This window comes from Salvelinus alpinus, chromosome 26 (assembly GCF_045679555.1).
Source record: "Salvelinus alpinus chromosome 26, SLU_Salpinus.1, whole genome shotgun sequence".
Classification (NCBI taxonomy): Eukaryota; Metazoa; Chordata; class Actinopteri; order Salmoniformes; family Salmonidae; genus Salvelinus; species Salvelinus alpinus.
Window position 1 is genome coordinate 9,144,110 of NC_092111.1, and position 27,403 is coordinate 9,171,512.

General features: G+C 43.0%; 2 protein-coding genes across 7 annotated transcripts; one reads left to right on the forward strand and one right to left on the reverse strand.

Annotated features, from left to right (window-relative positions):
* The first annotated feature begins 116 nt into the window (after nt 1-116).
* On the forward strand, nt 117-12,188 carry LOC139554599 (polyhomeotic-like protein 1). 5 transcript variants are annotated; one of them, XM_071367526.1, is made up of 15 exons: nt 117-255; nt 1,290-1,408; nt 2,136-2,246; nt 2,492-2,569; nt 2,809-2,946; nt 5,435-5,596; nt 5,893-5,974; nt 6,067-7,088; nt 7,196-7,319; nt 7,596-7,765; nt 7,966-8,080; nt 8,164-8,251; nt 8,861-9,014; nt 9,312-9,522; nt 9,873-12,188. In XM_071367526.1, coding segments are annotated over exons 1-15 (2,727 nt in total). In that variant the 5' UTR covers nt 117-254; the 3' UTR covers nt 10,025-12,188. The 5 variants fall into 5 exon arrangements, with proteins under 5 accessions (XP_071223627.1, XP_071223630.1, XP_071223629.1 ...); XM_071367529.1 differs by having other exon boundaries at nt 7,966-8,056; XM_071367528.1 differs by lacking the exon at nt 117-255 and adding an exon at nt 487-874.
* Nucleotides 12,189-12,192: 4 nt separating this feature from the next.
* Nucleotides 12,193-26,535, reverse strand: LOC139554602 (tyrosine-protein kinase STYK1-like). Of its 2 annotated transcripts, none has more exons than XM_071367532.1 (10): nt 26,277-26,535; nt 21,915-21,970; nt 19,205-19,420; nt 17,209-17,442; nt 16,607-16,788; nt 15,978-16,055; nt 15,411-15,625; nt 15,278-15,318; nt 15,035-15,131; nt 12,193-14,877 (listed from the first exon to the last, which is right to left on the reverse strand). In XM_071367532.1, exons 2-10 carry the CDS (start codon nt 21,967-21,969, stop codon nt 14,682-14,684), a joined length of 1,314 nt encoding a protein of 437 aa, XP_071223633.1. In that variant the 5' UTR covers nt 21,970; nt 26,277-26,535; the 3' UTR covers nt 12,193-14,681. The 2 variants fall into 2 exon arrangements, with proteins under 2 accessions (XP_071223633.1, XP_071223634.1); XM_071367533.1 differs by having other exon boundaries at nt 26,236-26,289.
* Nucleotides 26,536-27,403: the final 868 nt, after the last annotated feature.

The window sequence follows — 27,403 nt, forward strand, 5'->3', positions numbered from 1 at the left end:
TACTATCCTTGGCAAATACAAAGTCAGCATCTTGCTTGGTTTAATCAATCAATGTACTGTGTCTGTGTGTGAAAGTGTGATAAATGTTTTGTTAACCTAATTTTTGACATCCACCAGCTGGCATTACACCTGTTCGTTTGTTTGTGTGTTTCATTTGGAAATAGTATTTCAACATGACTTGGACTAGGTGATGCTGGGAGAGACCATTTTGAGTGACAGGTTTAGAGCTTGAAGCTTGGGAGGAAAGCGGCCAAAGTAAGTACATTTTTAAACATCGTTTTGAAATAAAAACGTAACGGTAGCTTTACTTACAAACGCATCTTAGTTCATGGCAAGGTAAAACGGTTTCTTTCATTTTAGACACATGAAACAATGATTTCTGGGAAATGTGTTTATGATCGCAAAATTGGGGTAATCAAGTTCATAGTAGCGGATGCACACGGCTGCAGGAGTATTTTCAAGATGCAGCTACAGTGTAACAGGGAGCATCACATACATTGTAGCAATTACTGACATATTAACCGTGTTGCTATTGCAGGTAGAGATTACATTGTAACTATGTTGTTGTTAAACATTTTGGCACGCATAGGTCATGTGTGCCGTCATTGCTTTGCGCCGGAAAGGGGCAAACATCAAAAGGAGGCGTTGTCCTCCACACAATTTTATGCAAAATATCAACAACCTAATTGAATGTACTATAATATCGTCGTGCAAAAGGAATTGTTGCATACTGCGACGCATTGAAGTCGAGAGAGAAACAAAGGTGGCAATACACCGACGTCCACGGTGAGCAATGCATTTGCAGCATACGATGGGCACGGGTAGCTAACTAGTCACAGTAGCTAGCTTGTGTACTAGCACTGGCTGCAACTAGGTACTGTAGCTAGCTAGCAAACTACTGTAATGGCTAGCAGCACTCAACTTGCTTCTAATTATAGTGCAACAAGTGAGCTGTATAGCATGTTGCTGGCTAGCTAATAATGATTTACCTTGCAAGCGACTAATAATGCATTTATTACTAGCTATTGAATTTATGTTGCATGACAATCAAATGTTTGCAAGCCAGGAGAAGGAGTGAAAGGAGGCATGACATTCTTGATTGATGGATACAATATCGTGTCAACATGTAAATATAGATGTTAGTTATCCAGGCATGACAGATATATTACACATCTCCACAGAGTTGCAGTGTGAATAATCCTTTACCTTCCACCAGTGACTGATAGCCATGTCTTTTGACATTGTTTTCAAGTCAGCATTTGATTGAATGCTTCTCTTCTTTTCCTCAGTGATGGAGACAGATGGGGACCAAAACCAGGGCTCTACCAATGGAACCACTCCATCAGGGGTGAACTCCCGCCCCTCTCAAATGAACTCCATGTCCCTGTACGAGAGACAGGCTGTGCAGGTCAGTAACTGTGGGTGGGTGTGCATGCATATGAATGGGGATATTATGTATAGCCTAATTTTTTATTTATTTTTATTTTACCGCTATTTTACCAGGTAAGTTGACTGAGAACACGTTCTCATTTGCAGCAACGACCTGGGGAATAGTTACAGGGGAGAGGAGGGGGATGAATGAGCCAATTATAAACTGGGGATTATTAGGTGACCATGATGGTTTGAGTGCCAGATTGGGAATTTAGCCAGGACACCGGGGTTAACACCCCTACTCTTACGATAAGTGCCATGGGATCTTTAATGACCTCAGAGAGTCAGGACACCCGTTTAACGTCCCATCCGAAAGACGGCACCCTACACAGGGCAGTGTCCCCAATCACTGCCCTGGGGCATTGGGATATTTTTTAGACCAGAGGAAAGAGTGCCTCCTACTGGCCCTCCAACACCACTTCCAGCAGCATCTGGTCTCCCATCCAGGGACTGACCAGGACCGACCCTGCTTAGCTTCAGAAGCAAGCCAACAGTGGTATGCAGGGTGGTATGCTGCTGGCAATGCCTTTTTCTGACATGGCAATCCCAAATTGTACTCAGTGTCACACCGGATCATCTGTAATCCTGCCTGTAGTGTAGTTATCTCATTATCACGGTGTAAGCGCTCGTATATCAACCTGCAGGTTATTGACAGTGCAATGTCATTACTCCCTCTCCCTGTTTTCTATCTTGTGCAACTGAAGGCCCTTCAGGCGCTGCAGAGGCAGCCCAACGCAGCGCAGTACTTCCAGCAGCTGATGCTGCAGCAACAGATCAACAGTGCCCAGCTACAAAACCTGGCTGCAGTACAACAGGTAAAGAAGCATCTTTATGAACCACCCCTACTAATAATGCATGCTCAGAATAGAACAGTATGGGTGCTGTTTTGACATGGTCAAGTTGTGAATGTTTTCGGCTATAGGATGACAGTACACTATGTTGAAACATCATCATGAGGTTTGCTACATAGTCCGTTTTTACTGCTCTAAACTTGACTAGGATAGAGCTTCTGTCCATGCAGTATGGCTTTTGACATTAGTCCCTGTCGTCCCTGTTCTAGGCCACCCTTGCTGCCAGTCGTCAGTCCAGCCCTCCCGCCAACAGCACCTCTCAGACCACGAGCACAACAGTCACATCTGTACGTTTACACATCTATGACAACTAGTTGGCGTGCTACCCAAAATCACTGATAAGAATACAGCTTCAAAGAGGCCACTCCAGTAATATTTACTTAAAACCACAATTTGCTGTTTGAGAATGATAATGATATTCTATATATTTGAAATCACTGGCACCTGCATTGTTTGATTGTCTCAAATAGTCATTACAGTTAGCTTTGATTGTTTTCAAATCCACTTTTTTTCCTTTCCTCTTCAGATGAATGTAACCACTTCTGGGGGTGGTGCCATAACCAGCACCCGCGCTATAGGCCCAGGCTCCTCCGCGACATCCACTATAAGCCAATCAGTGCTGCTGGGCGGAAACGCGGCAGGACAGGGACAGATGTATCTGAGAGTGAGAACCCATGCTCTATTGCTTGATTCACACTATAAGGCCAACCCGAACAAAACTTTGCTGGCTTAGTTCCAGTTCCATTATGGTGGATGCATAACCAGGTCAGCACAGTACAGCTTCGGGCTGTGACGGTCACGAAATCTAGTCAGCCGGTGATTGTCAAGCAAATGACTGTCGATCTCACGGTAATTAAAGCCAGCATCTCCTGGCTTCCACACATAGCCTACAAGCCACTGAGGCAGACCTGTGGAACATCTACATTTTAAAAAGTCTAATAAATCAATGTAATATAGCCTACACCTTCACAATAAATCCATTATTTATTTTAGACTGGTCTAAAGAAACATGATAGGAAGAAAATGTAGTCTATTTCAGAAGAACAGAATAGCAAACTCTAGGGGCTCCCTAGTGGCGCAGCGGTCTAAGGTACTGCAGTGCTTGAGGTGTCACTACAGATCCGGGTTCAATCCCGCGACGCATTGCTCTCGACTTTCTCCTCTCCCGAGTCCGTACGGGAGTTGCAGCGATGGAACAAGACTGTAACTACCAATTGGATAACACGAAATTGGGGGTCAAAAGTTTTTTTTTTAATACTCTGAGTTCTTATGTTAGGCCCTGATCTGGCTATGCCATATGGCTGTGGGCTACACTAGTTCATTTAGCAGACAAGATTTGCTTAGAATTCCATAGCATTATTTTATAGTATGAAGTATACAATTGAACAAAGCTGAATAAAATAGAAAGGATATTTTTGCCGAAGGATTTGAGGGAGTGCACACATGCGACTATTCTTTGTTGAGCGGTTAACATAGAAATAGGTACTCCTATATGCTTAATTTAGAGTTATTAATGTATCTTTAATTGTTCTACCAACTAAATGTTTTTTTGCGCAGACTGTACACACTTCGTCAGTCTCTCATTCACAATTTGAGAAACACTTGATAATGCCTCAAATTTCCGGCGGGATCCTCTTTGTGTGGCCATAATGCACCCTAAAAAATCCATGCCTTTTGCACCCCTTCTCCCTGAGTGCTGCCTGTTCCGAAGCACTTCTCACTCACACCACTCTCCATCATGTGATCTGGTCTTTCTCACATGCTACAAGTGAAGACAGACACATTGGGGTGCGTATTGAAGATATTGGAATAACTGTCCACATTTACTTTTCGTCAGCCAACAAGATGAGTAGGCCTAACGAACAGAAAAAGCACTAGCTTATATCAATCTACTATTCCCCATAGTACAAAAGTTTACCTATTCTGTGCGAGAAATAAATATTCCGAACATAGTCTGGGGCAGTTGTGGGATGTGATAGATGCCAAATTAATTAACTGCTAGCATCAAAAAAAGTTTTATGCAATGTGGCTGACGCAACAGATCAGAACATTTAACTTAAAATGTTGATAAACTATTTGGCTATTTCTTCACATTATAGGTGCAGCAATGCGCACACAGCAGTAAGCTATAAGTGTGAATGTTCCATTAGTGGGAAAAAACCATTATTAAAAGTGCTTTTATTATAAAGGTGCATTTTTATGGTTATCTTCCCCAAACTCGAAACTCACGCTGCTTATGTATGCCAGTTAAGCTCTATTTGGCCACGTTAGTTGTGATACAAACCTTATCAAAACATTTAGGCCTATGGGCTACATGAGGTGTGGACTATGATTCGAAGAGAAAAAAAGGCATTGTTTCTTGTCTTAAGATGGGCAACAAGTGATAATATATCATTCACAAGTGATAAGCTAATATTGTCACCCATCAGACTATTCTTTAATCTTGTCTTTACATATACTAAATAATATATGTGTGAAATCCGTTTTGATTTAGAATTGACCATTATCATGCGCATGTCTCGAAACAGAGGCAGGGGAAAAAATACATGTCATCTCTGCACTTAAATAGCGAATGGAGGACACTCATCGCAGCCAGGTAGGCTATACTCCTGTTGTAAAGATAAGCAATGTGCTTAATATTTGCTTAATATTAGGAAAGTTGAGAAATAAATATAGTAGGCCTAGCCTATGGAAATCTGATGGGATCATCCTCTTTTTAATAGAGGCCATCACTCTGTTTTCTCACGCAATTGCATAACCTATAGAAATGTTGCGCAACATGAGCTCATGGGCTCTCATTAAGTGTTTCATTAGATTTTCGATGACATTTACATTGATGTCAGAGTGATTAGAGGGACAATAGAGTGCTGAGTACCAGGCAGTTAGCAAGTTTGGTAGGCTACTAATAACCATCACTAGCATCAGAGCTTGGAGAAGCCTAATTACCGTGACTAAACGGTCACATGGAATTTGACTGCCTTCATGACTGGTAACCGCCGGTGTGGCGGTAATACGTTCACCACAACAGCCCTAGTACAGCTTAGCTTGGTTTGGTTTGGGCTTGGCTCAAGAGTATGAGTATAGTATCAGCTTTTGTCATTTGCCTCCATGAAAGGACTCTTTGATTGACAGTCTCTTTTGTTATACTGTAGGTGAACCGGTCTCTGAGGTCTCCCCTCTCCTCCCAGCTCATCTTTATGCCTGGTAGCACAGCAACCACTGCCATGGCAACAGTCACGCAGCAGCCACAGACGCAGCAGCAACAACGGGAAGATACACCTACTTCCTCCAGCAACCAATCAGACAATGACCAGGTATGGATCAACTTTGTATTCGTGACTGAGAACATTGGAGTGAGTCCTGCTTTAGTGATGTAATCTACAAAAGCTCGTTCCCAGTCCTGTTGGTGCTGTCTTGCCTGTTCCTGTGGCCATTACAGCACAAACAGATCTGGGACCAGGCAAAATCTTGAATATTTGTGCAGTCAAACTACAGTATTGGGCTCTGAAATTGGTGAAACTCTTGCTTTTTCTTCTCTTGCATCCCTCTCTCTGGCCTCTTCTTTCCATCAATCGTCATACACTCATCTCCCCCTTTCTCTCTGGGCCAGGTACAGAACCTGGCTCTGCGATGTGTCGGCATTCCCAAGGGGGTCGGGGTCAAGACTGAAAACCCAGAGAGGGGTGAAACAGGTGGGGAGTGAATTCGCAGCATACCTAGCCTTACTTACTTGGCATACCTCCTTACGTGTTAGTTGTTCATTTTCTTCCTCATTCTTTCCCAGCGACCTACTCCCTTATCCAGTCATCTCACCAGCAGTTCAATCAGTCCACTCCACAGTCTACCACTAAACCAACCCAACAGCAACAGTCCCACATCAAGATCCCCACCTACATCCAGAGCTCCAACGCCAACCTGTCCTCTCTCAACCTCAAGACAGGCAACCACCACTCCAACGCCCCCTCACCCTCCACCTCTGTCCCACTCTCACAGCTCCTCCTCTCCGGACCCAACTTTGGCCGGGGCGGGGCTATCACCACGGTAACCTCCGCCGCCACGGCGACGCACATTCTGGTACCCACCTCCAATGCGCCCACCCAGTCCCACAGTTACCAGGTGGCTGCTGCCACCATCAAGCCCAATGTTAGTACTCAAACGCTGGTGGTTCAGCCTTTGCAGAAAAGCACTGTTAATGACAAAGGAGGCCACGGGAACAGTCCCGTTCCAATGCAGCCGAAAACTCAACAGGGTCTCCGTATGCCCCTGCAACTGCCATCCCGCAACCCGCCTGCCATCCTCCCCGCACCCCCCGCCAACAATCAGACTAGTGCTGCCCAGCCTCCGCCGCACATCCCAGTCCAGATAGTAGGAGCCAGGCAGAGCTCCATAGGAAGCCCCCAGGCTTTGGCCTTGGTCCAGGCCCGGAACACCTGTTCACAGGATGGAGCTACTCTTCTGAGTAGTTCCAGCAGAGCCAGCATTCTCACCATGGTGGCCTCCATCACTTCCAGAGAGGGAGGGGTGATAAACCGACGGACGAATCTAAAGAGCCTTCAATCAGCCCAGGAAGCACTCCCATTGGCCCACATCTCTCACGTGCACGCGCAAGCCAATCAGAATCAGAGCCCTGGGCTGAAGCCAAATCCAAATTGCACCTTGGCCAGCAGCATCTCCTCTCAGTCCCAAGCAGCCATCTCTCCTCCCACCCTCTCCCATTCCTCCCACACTTTACCCCTGCCTTTGGTTGAGGCGAGCAGCACCGTAGTGGCTGCCAATGGAGAGTCTATGTGTTCTCAGGCTCCCCAGGTGAGTTGTTCATTACTAATAGCACTGATGACACTACAATTTACTGATGTTTCTAAACGACGTAGTGGTTGTCGATTCCATTTGTGAAGTAATGACATTCCTCTCAGGGTAAGTCGATGAAGAGGAAATCCGAGTCAGTCGCAGCCAATGACGAAGATGGTCCCCCTCCTCCCCACCTTGTTCCAATGAGTGAACACTCCCCTGCCCTCTCCTCCTCCGCCATGGAAGCAGGTAAGGAAGCTAATAAATGGGCCCACTTGTCTTCAATACTTTGCCTTTCTCATTCCTCTCATTTACGACCACTGAAAGGATAAGAGTGCAAGGAGACAATTTTCCACCTTGGCCCAGCCACCAAGCTGACAAATCCCCTTGGATCAATACCTATGCATGATTCCGAAAGCCTCACGTTTGCACAGATTTAGCCACTGTGGCCAGGCAGACTTGTTTAAAATTGTTCAAAAATAAATGATAAAATCCTTCCTCTCCCCCCACCCTTCTTTTCTCAAGGCCCTGGTCCACTTTCTCCCTCTCCCTCTCTTTCCCCTGCTCTCTCGATGTCCCGTATGGGGGGTGGACAGGGGGAGAGAGCCCCCCCTCAACAGGCTGTGGTCAAACCCCACGTCCTCACCCACCTCATAGAGGGCTTTGTCATCCAGGAGGGAGCTGAACCTTTCCCTGTACGTACAGTATTCACCTTGGGATTTGTCGTTTTTGGAGAAGTTGTAGCTCTCATATACAATACAACATTCATTCATACCCTTTGGGGATATATACCACCTGATATAAATAATGACATGCACTGTAGACAATATTCTCAATTCCCTGTAATCAGTATTGTTGAACACAACACATTTTGTTCCTGTATTTTGATTGACAGGTGAGTGGGTCAGTGAAGGAGCCAGCTGGAGAAGATTTGGCCATGGACAATCTAGATGCTAGTCAGCCTGAGACTGTGAATACAGCTACAGGTTCGGCTCAGACCACAGTCCCAGGTCACGTTTCTATCAAAGCCTCTGGTTTGACCACAAACTGCAATTGGTATTGTTCTTTAAACCTTTTCCTTTTCTCTTCCCAGTGCTGAAATGTGAGTACTGCAAAAGCTTCGCCCCAGCCAGACAGTTTAGAGGGACCAAGCGCTTCTGCTCCTTGACCTGTTCCAAGAGGTACAGTCATAGTACAAATTCACTGCAGTATGTCTACTATATGTCAGTATACACTGAGTGTACAAAACATTAGGAACACCTTCCTAATATTGAGTTGCACCCCCTTTTGCCCTCAGAACAGCCTCAATTCACCGGGGCGTGGACTCTACAAGGTGTCGAAAGTGTTCCACTGGAGTGCTGACCCATGTTGACTCTGCTTCCCACAGTTGTGTCAAGTTGGCTGGATGTCCTTTGGGTGGTGGACCATTTTTGATACACGCTGGAAACTGTTGAGCGTGAAAAACCCAGCAGCGTTGCAGTTCTTGACACACTCAAACCGGTGCGCCTGGCACCTACTACCAAACCCTGTTCAAAGGCACTTAAATCTTTTGTCTTGCTCATTCACCCTCTGAATGGCACACATACACAATCCATGTCTCAATTGTCTAAAGGGTTAAAAATCCTTGAACCTGTCTCCTCCCCTTCATCTACACTGATTGGAGTGAATTTAAGTGACATCAATAAGGGATCATAGCTTTCACCTGGTCAGTCTATGTCATGGAAGAGCAGGTGTGTTTAATGTTTTGTACACTCAGTGTATGCCTACTATATTCCTCCATGTTGCTCCAGGTATAATGTGAGCTGCAGCCAGCACTTCCGCCTGCGACAGGGGGGTCACCTCTCCCACTCTGACGAGGACGGGGTCCTGAGGAGGAGGGTTCCCCACAGGACCAGCTCCGAAATCGCCAGTGCCAAAATAGCCGGGAGACCCTTACCAGTTAAGGTAATGGTCAGTTGATCATTGATAGTTGTACACTTGTTTGTGAGCTGACATGGATGACTGAAGAGACTTCTGTCACGTGTATCGCTGTCTGTTCAAACTAGAAAGGGTGGAAAGTATGGTGCTCTCTAGATGGGTTTAAATCACTAACCCTAATTTAAACGTTTACCTTTCAATCCTCAAATAGCCTCAAAATCTGCTTGACGGTAAATGCCATATTTGTCGTGTTCAAGCGTGGCCATGTTGTGACTACCCTGTTGCACACGTACCTCTCACACAGTACTGGTTCATTGTCTACAGTGCCGCTCAGAGTCCAGCCGATCGGAGGACGTCTCCAGCTGCGGGGAGGAAGAGGACGACCTCATGTCCCTCTCCCCGGCCTCCTCTTCTTCCTGCCACCAGCCTCCGCCCACACTCCGATTGGAGGGCTCGGAGGCGCCCCACTTCCTGCCCGGCAGCCCCGCCCAGTGGAGTGTGGAGGAAGTGTCTCAGTTCATATCATCTCTGCAAGGTTGGTACCACAGAGATGAGCTCTATATTGTACTTCAGTTACTATAGACATCATTGGTTGATACCATCAGCTTAGAAGGACATGCGTTGTCATGCAACAACACCCAAATGCTACTCTGTTTCTGTTGCTTTTGAAATCTGGAATTACAGTTATCTTGTTTTTTTTGTTGTGCTTTTTTAAATCTCTCTTATTCTATGATGAGGTAGCAGGCCATTGCTATTAGATTTTCACCATTGTAAATGCTATTCATGTTATTGTCTTGCTTACGGTCTTCCCTCTCTCTTTCCCGCCCTCTCTTACTCCCAACCTCCCTCTTTCTCTCCCTCTCTCTTCCTTTTCTCCTCTCCCAGGCTGTGAGGAGCTGGCGGACCATTTCCTGTCGCAGGAGATTGACGGACAGGCCCTGCTGCTACTCCGAGAGGAGCATCTCATGTCCACCATGAACATCAAGCTCGGTCCCGCCCTCAAGATCTGTGCCCACATCCACAACCTGAGAGACTGAGAGGAAGAATGAACGGAGGAAAGGAGAGGCACTCCCAAGAGAAGAAGATGTGATGGAGAGAGAAAGGAGGTGACAATATGGCTGTTGAAATACCTTTGAACCGTATTAAGTGGGGTCCCTGTTGATTTTACTATGTTTTGTCAAAACAAACATAGAATGAAAAGTGGAAAAAATGAGCCTTCTATCCACAAAACGTGGACCTTAAATGTGGAGTATTATGTTATATTATGTGAGTGTGCAAACCCTTTATATGTGTGTAATATTTGCCTATATATTTAAATATACCTTTGTTGGCTGGACTGCCTTTGTTTACGCTGTAGAAAATCATTGTGGAAATTGTGGCCTTTGAGTAGTTTCGACGATCGAAAATTAGTACTAGAACGGAGTCGTCCGTAAAAGAAAAAAAACGTGTTTCATATCATTCCTTATTTTTACGAGTCATTATAAATGGTAGGGTCATGTTAAGCAATAGACCATTGCCTTTGCCAACCATTACTGGGGAGTAGCAAATATATTGGCCTAAGAAACTTGATAAATAGAGGGAGACATTTTCTGTCTGTTGAAATGAGCAAGTAACTCACAATTTGTGCACAGGATTTATATTAAAAAACGTCCTTTTTAAAATGTATGTGAAGTGGCAGCAATAATCTATGCGGATCTGAAGTACAGGGATACCCGATCCTAGTGATACCATCCCATAGGCTACTGCAGTTTTCCAAACATGTTTCAGATTATATGCCTTCCTGCCTATTTGAAATGTTAGTTTTTTTTTAACCTCAACGGGATCGTTATCCTTTAACCGGGACGGTTGTTGCTAGATATGCGATAATGTGACTAGAAAACATTGTATACAACAGCCAACTTTCCAGGACATAGACATGTCTTATATGGGCAGAAAGCTTAAGTTCTTGTTAATCAAACTGCAGTGTCCAATATACAGTAGCTATTAAAGGGAAAAAATGCCATGCTATTGTTTGAGGATAGTGCACAACAAAAAAACACTTATCACGGCAACTGGTAAGATACATTCACCTCTGAAGGTAAATAATGTACTTACATTCAGTAATCTTGCTCTAATTTGTCATCCTGAGGGTCCCAGAGCTAAAATGTAGTTTTGTTTGAAGAAATCAATTTTTATATTCAAATGTAGGAACTGGTTTCTACAGTTTGACCCCACTGCTGTCTCCCACTGGTACCACAACCACCCCGCCTGGTCATCTAGATGTGTGAAGGTTAGGGTCTTGATCCATCATGTATGACATTCCTGGGAGTGTGTAAACTTAAATGTTTTATTACCATAGCATTTTTCTATGTCCTCTATAGTTATGTACTTGAAAATGTATAAATTGACCTATTTGGCACATTTGGGAAAACTCCTGGCAGACTTGATGCAAAATATTTGTGTAGCGAGGTAATTCTTCACTGAACCTGTCGGAAACTTTGCATACACACTGTTGACATCTTGTGGACAAAATCTAAATTACACCTAGGATCCTATCTTAATGTATGGCCTTTCTCTTGCATTTCAAAGATTAAGAAGAAGAGGGGAAAAAAATGAAATCGCATGTTTTTTGGTTTGTATTATCTTTTACCAGATCTAATGTGTTATATTCTCCTACATTAATTTCACATTTCCACAAACTTCAGTGTTTCCTTTCAAATGGTATCAAGAATATGCATATCCTTACTTCAGGTCCTGAGCTACAGGCAGTTCGATTTGGGTATGTCATTTTAGGCGAAAATCGAGAAGAGGAAAAAAAGGTCCGATCCTTAATCTTATGTAAGGTCTTTTCAGTGTTACTCACAGGAAGAGCTATTTACAGTAGTGGACAGAAAATGTCACCAAGGTCGTGCTCATTAAGGCATCAAACGGAAGAAAACTGACTGAAACAGAGAGGGACTACCTGGACTTATCCAATAAGAATCAGTCATTTTCATGCCGCGTGCCCTAATGAACATGACCCTGGATTGTGGTATTCCTCATAGCTTTCCTCATAACTTGCACCTGTCCAAGGCTCTTGTTACAGTAGCAATGACTGTGGCTATTATGAATAATCAATAATCTTATGATTAGGTGCTCTGCTAATTGTGTGTTTTAAATTTAAAGCTTGGAGAAGGCTAGGTCAATATCGTGCAAAAAAATAAACGAACTACTAGGACAACACGCAGAAGTGGTAGTGCTTTTATTTTGCAACTGAAGTGATGAGTGTTGTGTAGACTGAACTTATGTGTAATCGCTAGTAGTGCTCTTTACGTGACAGTCCTATGGCTGGTTAAGACTTCTGAGTTTGTTAAGGCATATTTGTTAGGCAGGGATCCCAGCTCAACTAAGAAAATAAAGGATCACTGCTTGTGGTACGACAGATACCTTAAAGGGAAAATCAAGTGATATACATGTACGATGCATCATCATGAGGATGTGGCTGGTGACACTTCTTGAATATCTTCAAAACTGCTGACATGCAAAACATCTTGGGACTGTATTAAAAGTGGCCTAATGGGGGAGGGGAAAATACCAAAATATATTTTTGGGTGGATTTTTCCCTATAACTAACCTTCCCTGCTGGGCTAGATTTTATGATGAGAAACTCAGCCATTTCTATTTGATTAAATGGCAGACTGATGGCACAGTGGTTGTTTAAATGGTTAAAGTGTGAGTGGCCACAGTTTACAAGTAGAATTCTACATCTGCTAGTGTGGGATAGAGACCCAAGTAGGGCCTTGGAAGACACTGGCATTGTAGCCTACATAGATATTCAGTATATAGACAGTGGATAAATATATATACATACATACACTGAATATACCAAACATTAGGAACACCTTCCTAATATTGAGTTGCACCCACACCTTTTTCCCTCAGAACAGCCTCAATTCGTCGGGTCATTAACTCTACAAAGTGCCGAAAGCGTTCCACAAGGATGTTGACCCCAATGCTTCCCACAGTTGTGTCAAGTTGGCTGGATGTCCTTTGGGTGGTTGACCATTCTTGATACACACAGGGAAACTGTTGAGCATGAAAAACCCAGCAGCATTGTCGTTCTTTTATTTTTTTGTAATCTTTAAATCTTTTACCCCTTTTTTTGTGGTATCCAATTGGTAGTTAGTCTTGTCTCATCACGGCAACTCCCTTACCGTGCGTCCACCAAAACACAACCCAACCAAGCCACACTGCTTCTTGACACAATGCCCACTTAACCCGGAAGCCAGCCGCACCAATGTGTCAGAGGAAAAACCGTGCACCTGGCATCCGTGTCAGCATGCACTGCGCCCGGCCCACCACAGGAGTCGCTAGTGTGCAATGGGACAAGGACATCCCTGCCGGCCAAACCCTCCCCTAACCCGGATGACGCTGGGCCAATTGTGCACCGCCCCATGGGTCTCCCGGTCGCGGCCGGCTGCGACAGAGCCTGGACTTGAACCAGGAGCTCTAGTGGCACAGCTAGCACTGCAGTGCCTTAGACCACTGTGCTACTCGGGAGGCCCAGCATTGCCATTCTTGACACAAACCAGTGCATCTAGCACCTACTACGATACCCCATTCAAAGGCACTTACATTTTGTGTCTTGCCTATTTACCCTCTGAATGACACATACACAATCCATATCTAAATTGTCTCAAGGCTTAAACATCCTTCTTTAACCTGTCTCCCCCATCATCTACACTGATTGAAGTGGATTTAACAATTGACATCAAAGAGGATCATAGCGTTCACCTGGATTCACCTGGTCAATCTGTCATGGAAAAAGCAGGTTGTTTTGTATATACATACATACTGAACAAAAATATACATTTGTTTACATCCCTGTTAGTGAGCATTTCTCCTTTTCCAAGATAATCCATCCACCTGAAAGATGTGGCATATCAAGAAGCTGATTAAACATTATGATCATTACACAGGTGCACCTTGTGCTGGGGACAATAAAATGCCACTCTAAAATGTGCAGTTTTGTCACAACACAGATGTCTCAAGTTCTAAGGGCACGTGTAATTGGCATGCTGACTGCAGGAATGTCCACCAGAGCTGTTGTCAGATCATTTAATGTTAATTTCTCTACCATAAACCACCTCCAATGTAGTTTTAGAGAATTTGGCAGTAAGTCCAAACGGCCTCACAACTGCAGGCCACGTGTACCCACGCCAGCCAAGGACCTCCACATCTGGCCTGTTCACCTGCGGGATCATCTGAGACCAGCCACCCAGACAGCTGATGAAACTGAGGATTATTTCTGTCTGTAATAAAGCCCTTCTATGGGGAAAAACTCATTATGATTGGCTGGGCCTGGCTCCCTAGTGGGTGGTCCTATGCCCTCCCAGGCCCATCCATGGCTGTGCCCCTTGCCAAGTGATGTGAAATCCATAGATTAGGGCCTAATTCATTAATTTCAATAGACTGATTTCCTTATATGAACTGTAACTCAGTAAAATTGTTGAAATTGTAGCATGTTGCGTTTATATTTTTGTTCAGTATAGTTATGTCCTGATACCTGAGTGTTTCTTCAGTCTCTCACATTGTATTGAGGATAGTATGGCACCTAAAGAAAAACAAGATTTGGTGTTTTGACATTTGAAACGCTTTTCCAGCAGTCTTCACGATAATGTGAAAAAGCGACACTGAATTTAAGACCTTGATTTAAACAAGAAGCCCAGGAGCCAATCAGAGAACAGTGTAATTGTGGGCCTCTCCATATCCCGCCTCATGCAGGTACTTCTCAATGTCCAGTGGCCCAGGCACTCGAAGAACTGGCCTATTGTTGGCACTCTTCTCTCCTGATTGAAGCTTCTGGATCACCTCAGCCAATGCAGGGCGCTCGTGTGGAGCGAACTGGCCACAGGACTTGATTATGGAATACCTGAAAAGGGTACAGTAGCTTTTGTAACCAATTTTAACTGGTTTTGTGGGGATCATTGTGGCCACTTCTACCAATGTCTAAGAACTAGTACTGTTATATGTTTTCTGTGGTATACTAGGTCATTATTAACGGATTATTACTTAATGTGGTCGCTTACAGTGAGTTAGAACAATTAGCTGGTCTCTTCTGGGTCTTTCCTCTCTGGAGGTATTGGAGAAGATCACCGGCCATGACTTTAGGGAATGGTGGGTCACCTACAAAGTGGAGGAATAAATTAGATTATTAGGGTGCGTATACATGATTAACATGATATCCGTGGGATAAAAGTTAAACATTTGTGATGGTTGTAACAGTTCCACAGACCAGTAATGATATAGTATTTATTTACAAAAGCATTTACCGAGTGTCACCATTTCATGGAGCAGGATACCAAAAGACCAGCTGCAAAAAAGGAATGGTTGGAGAGATCACTGTCAACGTTCAAAGTCTCATGACTTTTTCATATTATATGTCCAATCAGATTGGCGACTTACACGTCACTGCTTTGACTGACAAGTCTCCTTGCCAATACTTCTGGAGCCTGCCACTTCCTCGTCTCAGTGTTCTCCAGCTCTCCTGGAGTTCCTGCTTGTGTTTTCCTGCGGTATGCTGGACCCAATCCCCACAGTTTAGCCGCCAGGTCTCTGCCAACCAACACGCTCCGAGCTCCAACGTTGCCATGGATACAGCTCTGACCATGCAGGTATTCCTGAATGCTCACATAGAGAGGATGCTGTGTTTTACACTGGCTATGGAACATTCAAGCATGTAAAAGCATTTCATACGGACGAATCAAGTAGGTAAGGCCAGGAGTTTTTCCTAAACACACAACTTGATGAGGTAAAACTATTGGCCCTACTTATAAATTAAAATGATATGCATGCATTAACCCTTTTACATCAGCAGTTGTCACTAAGTGCTTACACAGTTCTGAATAAGAATGATGGAATCGTCAGGTCGACATTTTCATGACATATGCACACAACTTGAACTATCATTTTCAATTGTAGACATACGGACAGAGATGGATGGAAAGGAGAGCGAGATAGAGAGAGACCAACCAGAGCAGAAGCCACTTGTCCTCCCATGGTGAAGATACGCTTCTCTGTGATGTCGCATGGGGACTCCCCACCTGTGTCCTGCCAAGAAACAGCGCTGTGAGTCTCCATTCACACTATCACTAATGGTCATGTCCATATTCACTGTAGTCTATATGATTACAGAGTGTTTGCTCAGCCTCTTGAGATCCACGTACAACTCGAATGTTCAGGCATACCTGGCGACAATTCACGATTTACGTAAAGGTTGTGCAAGGCAGATCTCTGGCTATGACCCGTCCCTAACACATCATCATCATGTTCAGTATACTCCAGTCTGTAGGAAAACGTTTTGGTGAAACAATCTTTCTTCGGACAAGTTCAAGTAGGCTACCTCTTTGTTTCACTCTTGTTTTATACAGTGTTCTCCCTGTTGAACATCCCCAGCTATTTGGCAATGTAGGAGTACCCATAGAGATGTATATAAGCCATTTTAGCATGGACATTGCAATTGAGGGCTTCCACCATGCTTCACCCATTTTAAAGTAGTCAACTGGGTGGGGATTCCTATGCGTCGTAGCCTCAATGGCGCTGCCCATGTGGTCATAAATATAAAGTGAGGTCCTCTATCCATCTCTATGGGAGTACCATACCTGTCGACACCTCCATAGGAACCCCAGCAGGTCCCTGTGCTCCAGTTCCTCCATCACGGTGATGTGGGGGGTACGTAGGGAGAGCACGCCTATCAGACAAGGCAGGAAGGAGTGGGTCCCCAGCTCAGACAGGAAGGAGGCAAAGCCCAGGAAGGACTGGCGCTCGCTGGCATCAGCTGTCTCTGGGGGAGAAAAGGTGCACGTTGAGATTTACTACATTGCAGTTGGACTGCGTAGAATCACTGATCTACAAATTACCTAACATCCCTCATAACTACTCAATATGTTATCAAGATTAGTGATTCTGTGCCTCGCTTTGCTCAAACTGATCCCCTCAAACACACCGAATGTGTCTGGCAGTAGGCCTTCTACATCTGGCAGTAGGCTACTGAAGGGAAATGTAGTCATTTTTCTTATGGGTTGGCCTAGGTCTGTTGATTTGAATATCGAATCAAGATGTCATAGTGACACCAAGACCAGGTAACATCCCCAAAATGTCAGGTTTTATACTCATAAGCCTGAAGGTCTTACAATACACTGACTGTCAGTCTCTGGATGGGAGTGTCTACTTTATAACTCCAATGTATATCAAAGAATGTTACCTTTAAGTGTCCGTAGAATCACATCTCTGTTTTCCATCCTTGCCCGGTAGAGGGTGACAGAGTCGTTCGGTTTGACAAAGAAGGACAGGGGCAGCGGAGTGACTAGGTTGAAAGAGCCATGCTGCCCCTCTCTGGGCATCTCCGGTACTGCAGAAAAGGTGTCTGGGGCGTCACGCCGGATCGGAGTGCTCATCGGTAACTCCTCATCCTCCAGTGGGTTCAGCTCAGGAGGAGCTGCAGGTAAACAGGTGGGTATTACGCATATATCAAATTATATATATGAAATTCCTCAGACCAAGAGATGCAACTCATGCATTATAAAACAAAAATCAGTCTCTGCCTATGTAAGCTTTTTAAAGTAGAAAATAACTTTGACTCTTGGTTGAGGTGAAGCCAACATATCCATTGTTAATCAGAGCCAGACTAAATCAGTAGCACAAAAGATACAATACATCTTCTTCAAATGTTGATATTTGATACACAATTAAATGTTCACAATACAGTAAATAGCCTATTAAATAGTCGACAAGTTAACAAGTAATGTTACGACCTCTTAATGCTCGGCTATGAAAAGCCAAATGACATTTACACCTGAGGTGCTGACCTGTTGCACTCTCTACGACCATGTACGGCCATGTACGCATATAATCTCTACCCGACACAGCCAGAAGAGGTCTGGCCACCCCTCAGATATTGGTTCCTCTCTAGGTTTCTTCCTAGGTTTCTGACTTTCTAGGGAGTTTTTTCCTAGCCACCGTGCTTCTACATCTGCATTGCTTGCTGTTTGGGGTTTTAGGCTGGGTTTCTATATAAGCACTTTGTGACATCTGCTGATGTAAAAAGGGCTTTAGAAATACATTTGATTGATTGAAATGTTGGATTCACATCTCTAACTAAAACAAAAATAAAAAAGTTAAAGAATAGGATTAAACCAGTGGCTCAGATGAAACTATGCAAGCTTTAGAAATCCTTTAAAATGTTGATATTTGGCTGCATTGTCAACCAAACACAACTCAATATTACTTTTGTAATACACTATCTTACAAAGTAATGTAACAGTATTTATTCAACCTTAAAATGAGTAACACATCCATGGCCACATTTTGAAGTTAGCCTATAAATGTCTTCTTATGAAAGGATAGAAAGTGTGCATGTTCAAGATAGCATGCAAAACTCGCAGGTCTGTGGAGATCTATAATAATCTGAAGAATCTTGCGCAGCATTGATCACTTGCACTATTGTATTTGAATGTAATCTTAACTGCAATCCAGGTCATTTGGTTGTGCTATTAGATGAAGCACAGTGAAAAGACATTAAGTTGTTGTATAAATGCAAAATATCTGACATTGTATTCCCATTTGAACTTTGTTCTGTTTTTAAATGGTTGAAAGTGCTGTGATTTAGACACATTTAGATGACAACTAAACCAAATAAATCTGACATTGTTTTTCCATTGGAATTTGGTCATACCTTTTAGATGGTTGAAAGCATAGTGATAACACATTGGGAATTCAACAAACTTCTTTGTCTTTTTGATTGGGTGAATAAAGATGAATCTCATTGATCAACGTCTCAACCAAATATTACCCACATTTCCATGTTGAAATGAGGCAACAATGACACAAGATCTTGGCAGGATGTTGGCTTCTCTATGACATTTCGAAGGGGGGGGTGTTCAGGGGAGGGTCCACTTCAGACAAAAAAAACTCCCAACAAATCATGAGTTTGGGTAGGAGGGGCTTAAAATGCAGGCGGGAATTGTGCTCATGTTTAAAATAGGGCGGTAACGTTACCGGTGACGCGCATCCCATTTCTGACTCATCCTCTCTGTCCCGACTGACAACACAACTTGTAAAGACGTATTGAGCTGGAGCGTCAATACATTGCCGGAAGCAACCCATCTGTCTAGAAAGACTTGTACAGAGTGGGAAGATAAAAGTATGCTGACTCATCAGTCAAGCTCATTGGCATTACATCAATGTGCACACCAACTTACCCTCAATGCCCTGTAGGTTCTGTCTGGCACTTTGCCTCTGTGTGTGTCTGCTCAACCTTCTGGTACTGTGTGGTCGGGCTACGATTACGCTGGGTCGTCCGCGGATTCCCTTTCCAGGGCAGCACCTCATCAGGAGAACGATTAGCAGAGTGACCAGGAAGCTCGCAAGGAGCAGGATGGGCACGATGATGACTTCCTGTTTGTACACTGTGATCTCTGAGAGACAGAGAGCGAGAGAGATCAATATCAGAGTTAGAGTATTACTACCGTTGGGCACTTTGACAAGGCACTTAACGTCTAACCTGTTACAGATGACCCTGTGCTGCAAAAGGACAACATTTTCTGAATCACATTGGGCAACAATAGAGTGAAAAAGAACCAAAGAAGTATAGAATGTAAATGGTTGAGGATGACTATGAAGAAGCTTATTTTTCAATACTATTCTTTATGTCTGTCTCCCTGAAATGGTGGTCTTTGTGTTCTGTAATGTCTCTGTCAACACTATAGTACATGCCATTTAAAAGCAAGCAGGTGTGGTCTGGCATTTGTTTTGATAGTCAGAAACATGAGTAGGATACACTTGAAGTAGCAAGAACAGTACATGCCAATAGGAAATAATATGATATGAATGAGGAGCACGAAATCACCCCTGACAAACAGTAATTACGTGTCTGAAATACAGTACCAGTCAAAAGTTTGGACACACCTACTCATTCAAGGGTTTCGAAGAATCTCAAATATAAAATAGATTTTGATTTCTTTAACACTTTTTTGGTTACTACATGATTCCATATGTGTTATTTCATAGTTTTGATGTCTTCACTATTATTCTACAGTGTAGAAAAGAGTAAAAATAAAGAAAACCCCTGGAATGAGTAGGTGTGTCCAAACTTTTGACTGGTACTGTATTTCAGACACGTAATTACTGTTTGTCAGGGGTGATTTCGTGCTCCTCATTCATATCATCTTATTTCGTAAGCTACTTACAATATGTACACTGCCTTCATTTAAAGGTCCAAATGCAGTGGTTTTTATATGAAATCGTTTCTGGGTAACAATTAAGTAACTTACTATGATTGTTTTCAATTAAAAATGGTCAAAAAGCAACAAAAATAGCTTTTTAGTAAAGAGCAATTTCTCAAGCAAGAATTTTGCTTGGACTGTCTGGGAATGGTCTGAGTGGAGAGGGGAGAGAGGTTTGGCAGAGAGGTTTGGCAGAGAGGTTTGGAACTCTTATTGGTCTATTAAATAATTTACCACCTGGTGAAGTGACCAGGCAGGCCAAAACTCCATCCCACCAAAACAGGCTGAAATTTCAGGCAGTCTTTTCAAACAGCTCTTACACTAAAAGGGCATTATCATCATTTTCACAATATTATTCTAACCTCGTAGTGTGCAAATATATTTTTAAAGTACTGGAAAATCTAGTTTGACTGCACTGGGCCTTTAAGTGCAATGGAAATAGCATACTGAAAAAGGTGTAGATTGTGGTACAACATGTTTGCGCCACACCTTGATTGTATGGCTAAGTCTACCTACAGTGCGCCAGCCAAAGTAACTGGAATGCTTAAAGCCAATTGTTAATAGATTTTAACAGTCTGGTTGTTATTCATTCTTCTTGTTCCTTCAAATCTTCTGGAGAGCCTGAACCATCTTTCCCCTAACCTGTGCTGCTCTGTAGATTGACAATGTACCGGACAACGCGGCAAACCCTGTGCTGTTCCCAGCCTGTCTTGTGGGCATGCTGGATATGAGTACTGGGACAGCAAATGCAACACATTTCTATTATCTCTGTTTAACGGATCAAAGAAATATTGTATAGTGTTTTATTAGGGCACACAGTGGAAAATTAGTGTTTCTTATTGGACAAATAAGTTGTTTCCTTTTTTTCTTTTTCTTTTTGGTACCTAATAAATCCCAGTCCCTCTAATCTATATTTCACAGTTCTGATGCTATCTATGTAGTGTTTTATGTATCCAAAATGTTTTCTAGACGGTTGGAAGTGGCTTCATCGTGTTGGTTGCAGCTCTTTTGCTACATCTCTGTTTGGTAAAGGCTGGGAAAGGGAACAAGTCTCCAGATTGCCATATTTATTCAATTTGACAAATTATCTTTACATAGCATACCCCTTGAAATGTATGTTTGGTTAAAACACAAAGATCTTGTGTAAAAAATTGACTGTGATGTCGATCACATTTCAGCACAAATAGAATCTCAGTAAATGGACAACCAGTTTGTGACAGAATGTTAAAGCCCACTTTTTACACTGGTGGGAAGATCAGCAAAACGGCCCAGGAATATATCAGTGGACAGCTAAATGTAACCTGGTTAAACATTTCCTTATTATTTCCATAACATTGTCTATCGCAGTGTTTCCCAACCCTGGTCCTCGAGTATCCCCATCACTACACATTTTTGTTGTAACCCTGAACAAACACCTTATTGAGGGCTTGATGATTAGTTGACAAGTTGAATCAGGTGTGCTTGTCCAGGGTTACAATACAATTGTGTGCTGTTGAGGATACTGGAAGACCAGGGTGGGGAAACACTGATCTATCAAATCTAAAGAGTCCATGGAGTTCATGGAATGTTTTTAGTCAATACCTTTGGCTTGGAGACCCAACAGCTAGTGGGTGTAAGTTGTAGAAGGTGCAAGACAAGGCGACACAGGAGAAGTAGAGAAAAATGATCATGAGAGAGGAGCACTTACCACAGATGGTGTCCCCCGGTTGACACTGATTATCAGCATCAGAGTAGGACGACATCCTGAGGAGTGGGAGCGAGCAAACACACAGATATCATCATTAGATTACCACCGGTCAGCAGCCTCAGAAAGCCCTCGGCTGTAACGACACAGCATGGAGTATTCAAACACCTTCGACTGTCACACAAGACACATAAAGACATCTGGAGTCCATTTTCTCCATCTCAAAGTTGATTCCACTGCATTTTTTCATTGTTTCCCTCTAATCAGGGACTGATTTAGACCTGGGACACCAGGGGTCTGCAATTAATTATCAGGTAGAACAGAAAACCAGCAGGCTCCGGACCTCGTAGGGTAAGAGTTTAGTACCCCTGATCTAGGTTAATCAATGTCTACTTTAGGAAAAGGAAAAAGACTGTACACTTGTACAAGTGTCATACAATTCTCATGTCTTGCACTTTTTTCCCCAATCGATAATGATGACAATGTGATTAATTTGAACCCTGGTACATGTTTTTGTTATTCTGTGTACATACAGTGGGGAGAACAAGTATTTGATACACTGACGATTTTGCAGGTTTTCCTACTTACAAAGCATGTAGAGGTCTGTAATTTTTATCATAGGTACACTTCAACTGTGAGAGAAGGTATCTAAAACAAAAATCCAGAAAATCACATTGTATGATTTTTAAGTAATTAATTTGCATTTTATTGCATGACATAAGTATTTGATACATCAGAAAAGCAGAACTTAATATTTGGTACAGAAACCTTAGTTTGCAATTACAGAGATCATACGTTTCCTGTAGTTCTTGACCAGGTTTGCACACACTGCAGCAGGGATTTTGGCCCACTCCTCCATACAGACCTTCTCCAGATCCTTCAGGTTTCGGGGCTGTCGCTGGGCAATACGGACTTTCGGCTCCCTCCAAAGATTTTCTATTGGGTTCAGGTCTGGAGACTGGCAAGGCCACTCCAGGACCTTGAGATGCTTCTTACGGAGCCACTCCTTAGTTGCCCTGGCTGTGTGTTTCGGGTCGTTGTCATGCTGGAAGACCCAGCCACGACCCATCTTCAATGCTCTTACTGAGGGAAGGAGGTTGTTGGTCAAGATCTCGCGATACATGGCCCCATCCATCCTCCCCTCAATACGGTGCAGTCGTCCTGTCCCCTTTGCAGAAAAGCATCCCCAAAGAATGATGTTTCCACCTCCATGCTTCACGGTTGGGATGGTGTTCATGGGGTTGTACTCATCCTTCTTCTTCCTCCAAACACGGCGAGTGGAGTTTAGACCAAAAAGCTCTATTTTTGTCTCATCAGACCACATGACCTTCTCCCATTCCTCCTCTGGATCATCCAGATGGTCATTGGCAAACTTCAGACGGGCCTGGACATGCGCTGGCTTGAGCAGGGGGACCTTGCGTGCGCTGCAGGATTTTAATCCATGACGGCGTAGTGTGTTACTAATGGTTTTCTTTGAGACTGTGGTCCCAGCTCTCTTCAGGTCATTGACCAGGTCCTGCCGTGTAGTTCTGGGCTGATCCCTCACATTCCTCATGATCATTGATGCCCCACGAGGTGAGATCTTGCATGGAGCCCCAGACCGAGGGTGATTGACCGTCATCTTGAACTTCTTCCATTTTCTAATAATTGTGCCAACAGTTGTTGCCTTCTCACCAAGCTGCTTGCCTATTGTCCTGTAGCCCATCCCAGCCTTGTACAGGTCTACAATTTATCCCTGATGTCCTTACACAGCTCTCTGGTCTTGGCCATTGTGGAGAGGTTGGAGTCTGTTTGATTGAGTGTGTGGACAGGTGTCTTTTATACAGGTAACGAGTTCAAACAGGTGCAGTTAATACAGGTAATGAGTGGAGAACAGGAGGGCTTCTTAAAGAAAAACTAACAGGTCTGTGAGAGCCGGAATTCTTACTGGTTGGTAGGTGATCAAATACTTATGTCATGCAATAAAATGCAAATTAATTACTTAAAAATCATACAATGTGATTTTCTGGATTTTTGTTTTAGATTCCGTCTCTCACAGTTGAAGTGTACCTATGATAAAAATGACAGACCTCTACATGCTTTGTAAGTAGGAAAACCTGCAAAATCGGCAGTGTATCAAATACTTGTTCTCCCCACTGTATGTTTTGACTGTGCTAGTATAATTGATGTAATCTCAGAGAGATGGCTTTCTGAATGAATAACCTAGATTAACTCTAGATATTGGAATCCCAAGTAACTATGGTATCTGGGTAGATCTGATACTGAGGCAATTTAAGATACAGTAGTGTGACTATGGCTATAGTATAATCACACTGACTGCAGGAGGCGTACAATATGGCAAGGTTAGTGTTATACCACGCTTGGCATTTTGGATGTGTCCTAATCACGTAAAACCCTGGATGGGTTGGGCATGCCGGGTGATGTAAAAAATCTTCCCAGCGTGGAATAGTTCTGATTGTGACGTCATGCTGTAAAAAATCTTCCCAGCGTGAAATAGTTCTGAAATTGAACAGCATGACGTCACAATCAGCACACGATCAGAACAATTGGCAACTATTTCACGCTGGGAAGATTTTTTTACATGACACCGGGGCATTGGTGGTGCTGCATCATTGGTGGTATTTAGGCCTGGGTACAGTACAGTATGTTACATTCAACTACACCATTTTTAAGTCTCATCACACAGTCTGACTTTAATTGGTCACTATTCATTCTCTGATGACGCTGCTGTTTGAAGTTATTTCCATATGATTTGGGCATGACATTTGAAAAATGCTATCGTTGATAACCTCTTCCTAATTTAGTAGGCAGGTTCAGGGCAGGTCAATGTGACAAGTAATTATTAGGGGCTATAGTAGGAAGAGACTGTGTGTATCTGAAATGGCACCATATGCCCTATATAGTGCACTACTTTTGACCAGAGCCCTATGGGCCCCACTACATAGTGAATAGGGTGACATTTCAGATGCATCCCCTGTTTTCGTTTGTCACCACAGAGATAACACAACAACCGGTTGTATGGAACAAGTAGAGGTCCCATTGACAGTTCCCTGGACATTTGTTTCTTAGATGGAACTACAATTTGAATCAACTTGAGACAACAGAGATTGGGCCAATTCTCTTTCCTCTTGCTTGAGGATAGATTTACTGCTGTGCAAATGTCAAATGTAAATGTTCAAAATGGCAAAATTGATCAAATACACTGTCACCTTAAGAACCAGATGTGTTGTTTATGCAGCCATATTTAGGATTATAATACTATAATAACATCCTTTACTTACAACATGGCTGCCTAGCTTGGGGGACCTGTATTTACTCAACAATGTTATCATTGTTTTGCCAAATTATCATACAAGACGACAAGTCGACTATGGTAGAAACAAATTGGTTAGCCATTGCTATGTCCTTCTCACCTTACTTTATTTCAGGTCACAACCTGTCTAGATGAAGGATAAATCCAAGGAAAAGTGATGAACTCAACACTTGAAAGTCACCTGACTCTACTACTGTCTACCTGGATGTGGTTATACCAAGTTATATATAGGTTCTGTTTTGTCACCTGTTTCTGTCACTGTCCTCAGGTAACTATAATGAGTCGCGGTCACAGTACACTCCTCCACATAGTGTTGTTAGGAAGCACATTCTGACAGCATTTCTCAGTTTTCCCCTCCCTCACCTCTTTACAAGTATGTGTGTCACTCAACCAGCCTGGCTGCATTTCTCTGTGACATGCATTTCTCACACACAACCCACACACATACACAGCACATAATACAAAACATTCAACTTTTAGGTTTCAATATATTGGACCTTGTATTTTAGCCGACAATGTATTTGACCCTTTATTTTAACCGTAAATGTACATTTCTTCACACATTTTATTGTGGCAACCTACGTGGCATGCTCCCTGTGTAAGGCTGATTCTCATTTATTGTGTGATGGTATTATGTCCTCAGCATCCAAAGCTCATCATAGGAAGCAGTAGTATTATCACGTTTTGATATGAGCTCCTCAAAAGAAGCAGTCGCATACTCACGTTTGGTATTAGCTCCTCATAAGAAGCAGTAGTATACTCACGTTTGATATTAGCTCATCATAAGAAGCAGTAGTATACTCACGTTTGATATTAGCTCCTCATAAGAAGCAGTACTATACTCACGTTTGATATTAGCTCCTCATAAGAAGCAGTAGTATACTCACGTTTTGATATGAGCTCCTCATAAGAAGCAGTAGTATACTCACGTTTGGTATTAGCTCCTCATAAGAAGCAGTAGTATACTCACGTTTGATATTAGCTCCTCATAAGAAGCAGTAGTATAATCACGTTTGATATTAACTCCTCATAAGAAGCAGTAGTATACTCACGTTTGATATTAACTCCTCATAAGAAGCAGTAGTATAATCACGTTTGATGTTAACAATCGTCTATTATAATCCCCATGTGATAAATCCAGTTTGTGATATTTGCCATCTCCCACTTTCCCAGCCTCACTGTCAATCTCTCTCTTCTGTTGTTGTGTGTTTCTTTCCTCATGTTTCTCTGCTTTGTAACTCTCACAGGTTAGCCCTGCCCTTTGCTGCACCTTTTCCTCCTCAACCTTATCACCTCTTCACGGTGAGTTCTGTTTTTAGACTTTTGGTGTGTGTGTCCTCTATTGTGTAAAGTGCTACGGTGTGCGGGTTTGCAATGCCCTCACAACTATTTTAGTCTCCTCCTAATCACCGGTGTCCATCAAAGGTCAAAGGTGTTGTCGATTCACAGTGCCTCCAAGTGGCCAGTCAACACCTGCGATTTCCATTACTTTTCTCATAGTGAAACTGCTCTATCCACCCCTATCAACAATCACAGGCACTGCGGGCGTTGGGGAAGTAACTTAGGTACTATTAGGCTTTTGGTGCACTGTCACTGTAGCTCATGAATGAGGCAATGGAAGTTTGCCCTGCCTTACAGTGGTATGGTACTGTGTACAGGGTGAGTGGCTTTGCAATGGCATGTTGGGGTTTCTTTTGTGTTTTGTAATCACTCACCAGTTTTCCAACACCATCGGAAAAACACCCATGGAAACTGCTTGCTGTCCATCTGTTAACTGTTAAAGTAACTGTCCAGTATTTGCATATTTCTATGAAACATGACTACTAATTACTTAAAATATCAGTGAAATAGTTTTCTTTCCAAAACATGTTAATTAAGTATGTTAAAAAGCAGCTTTTCTGTGTTAATGGTGTCGGTGTATTCATCATAAAAAAATAGTAATGCATGTTGACTGCTGGTTGGCCAACTCAGGTGTATGACATCATACTCTGAGGAAATAGCAAGCATTTTTGAAATGATCTATTTGATATACATGTTTGAAGTGTGTTTAAAAAAAGATATAAAAATCTCCAACTTATGCTTTGGCTACGAATACGAGTGTAGAATGAGTCAACAACATTATTTGGGTATGAGTTATTAACAGAATATGAACTTTTAAAAGTGAGATTTTCACTTAACA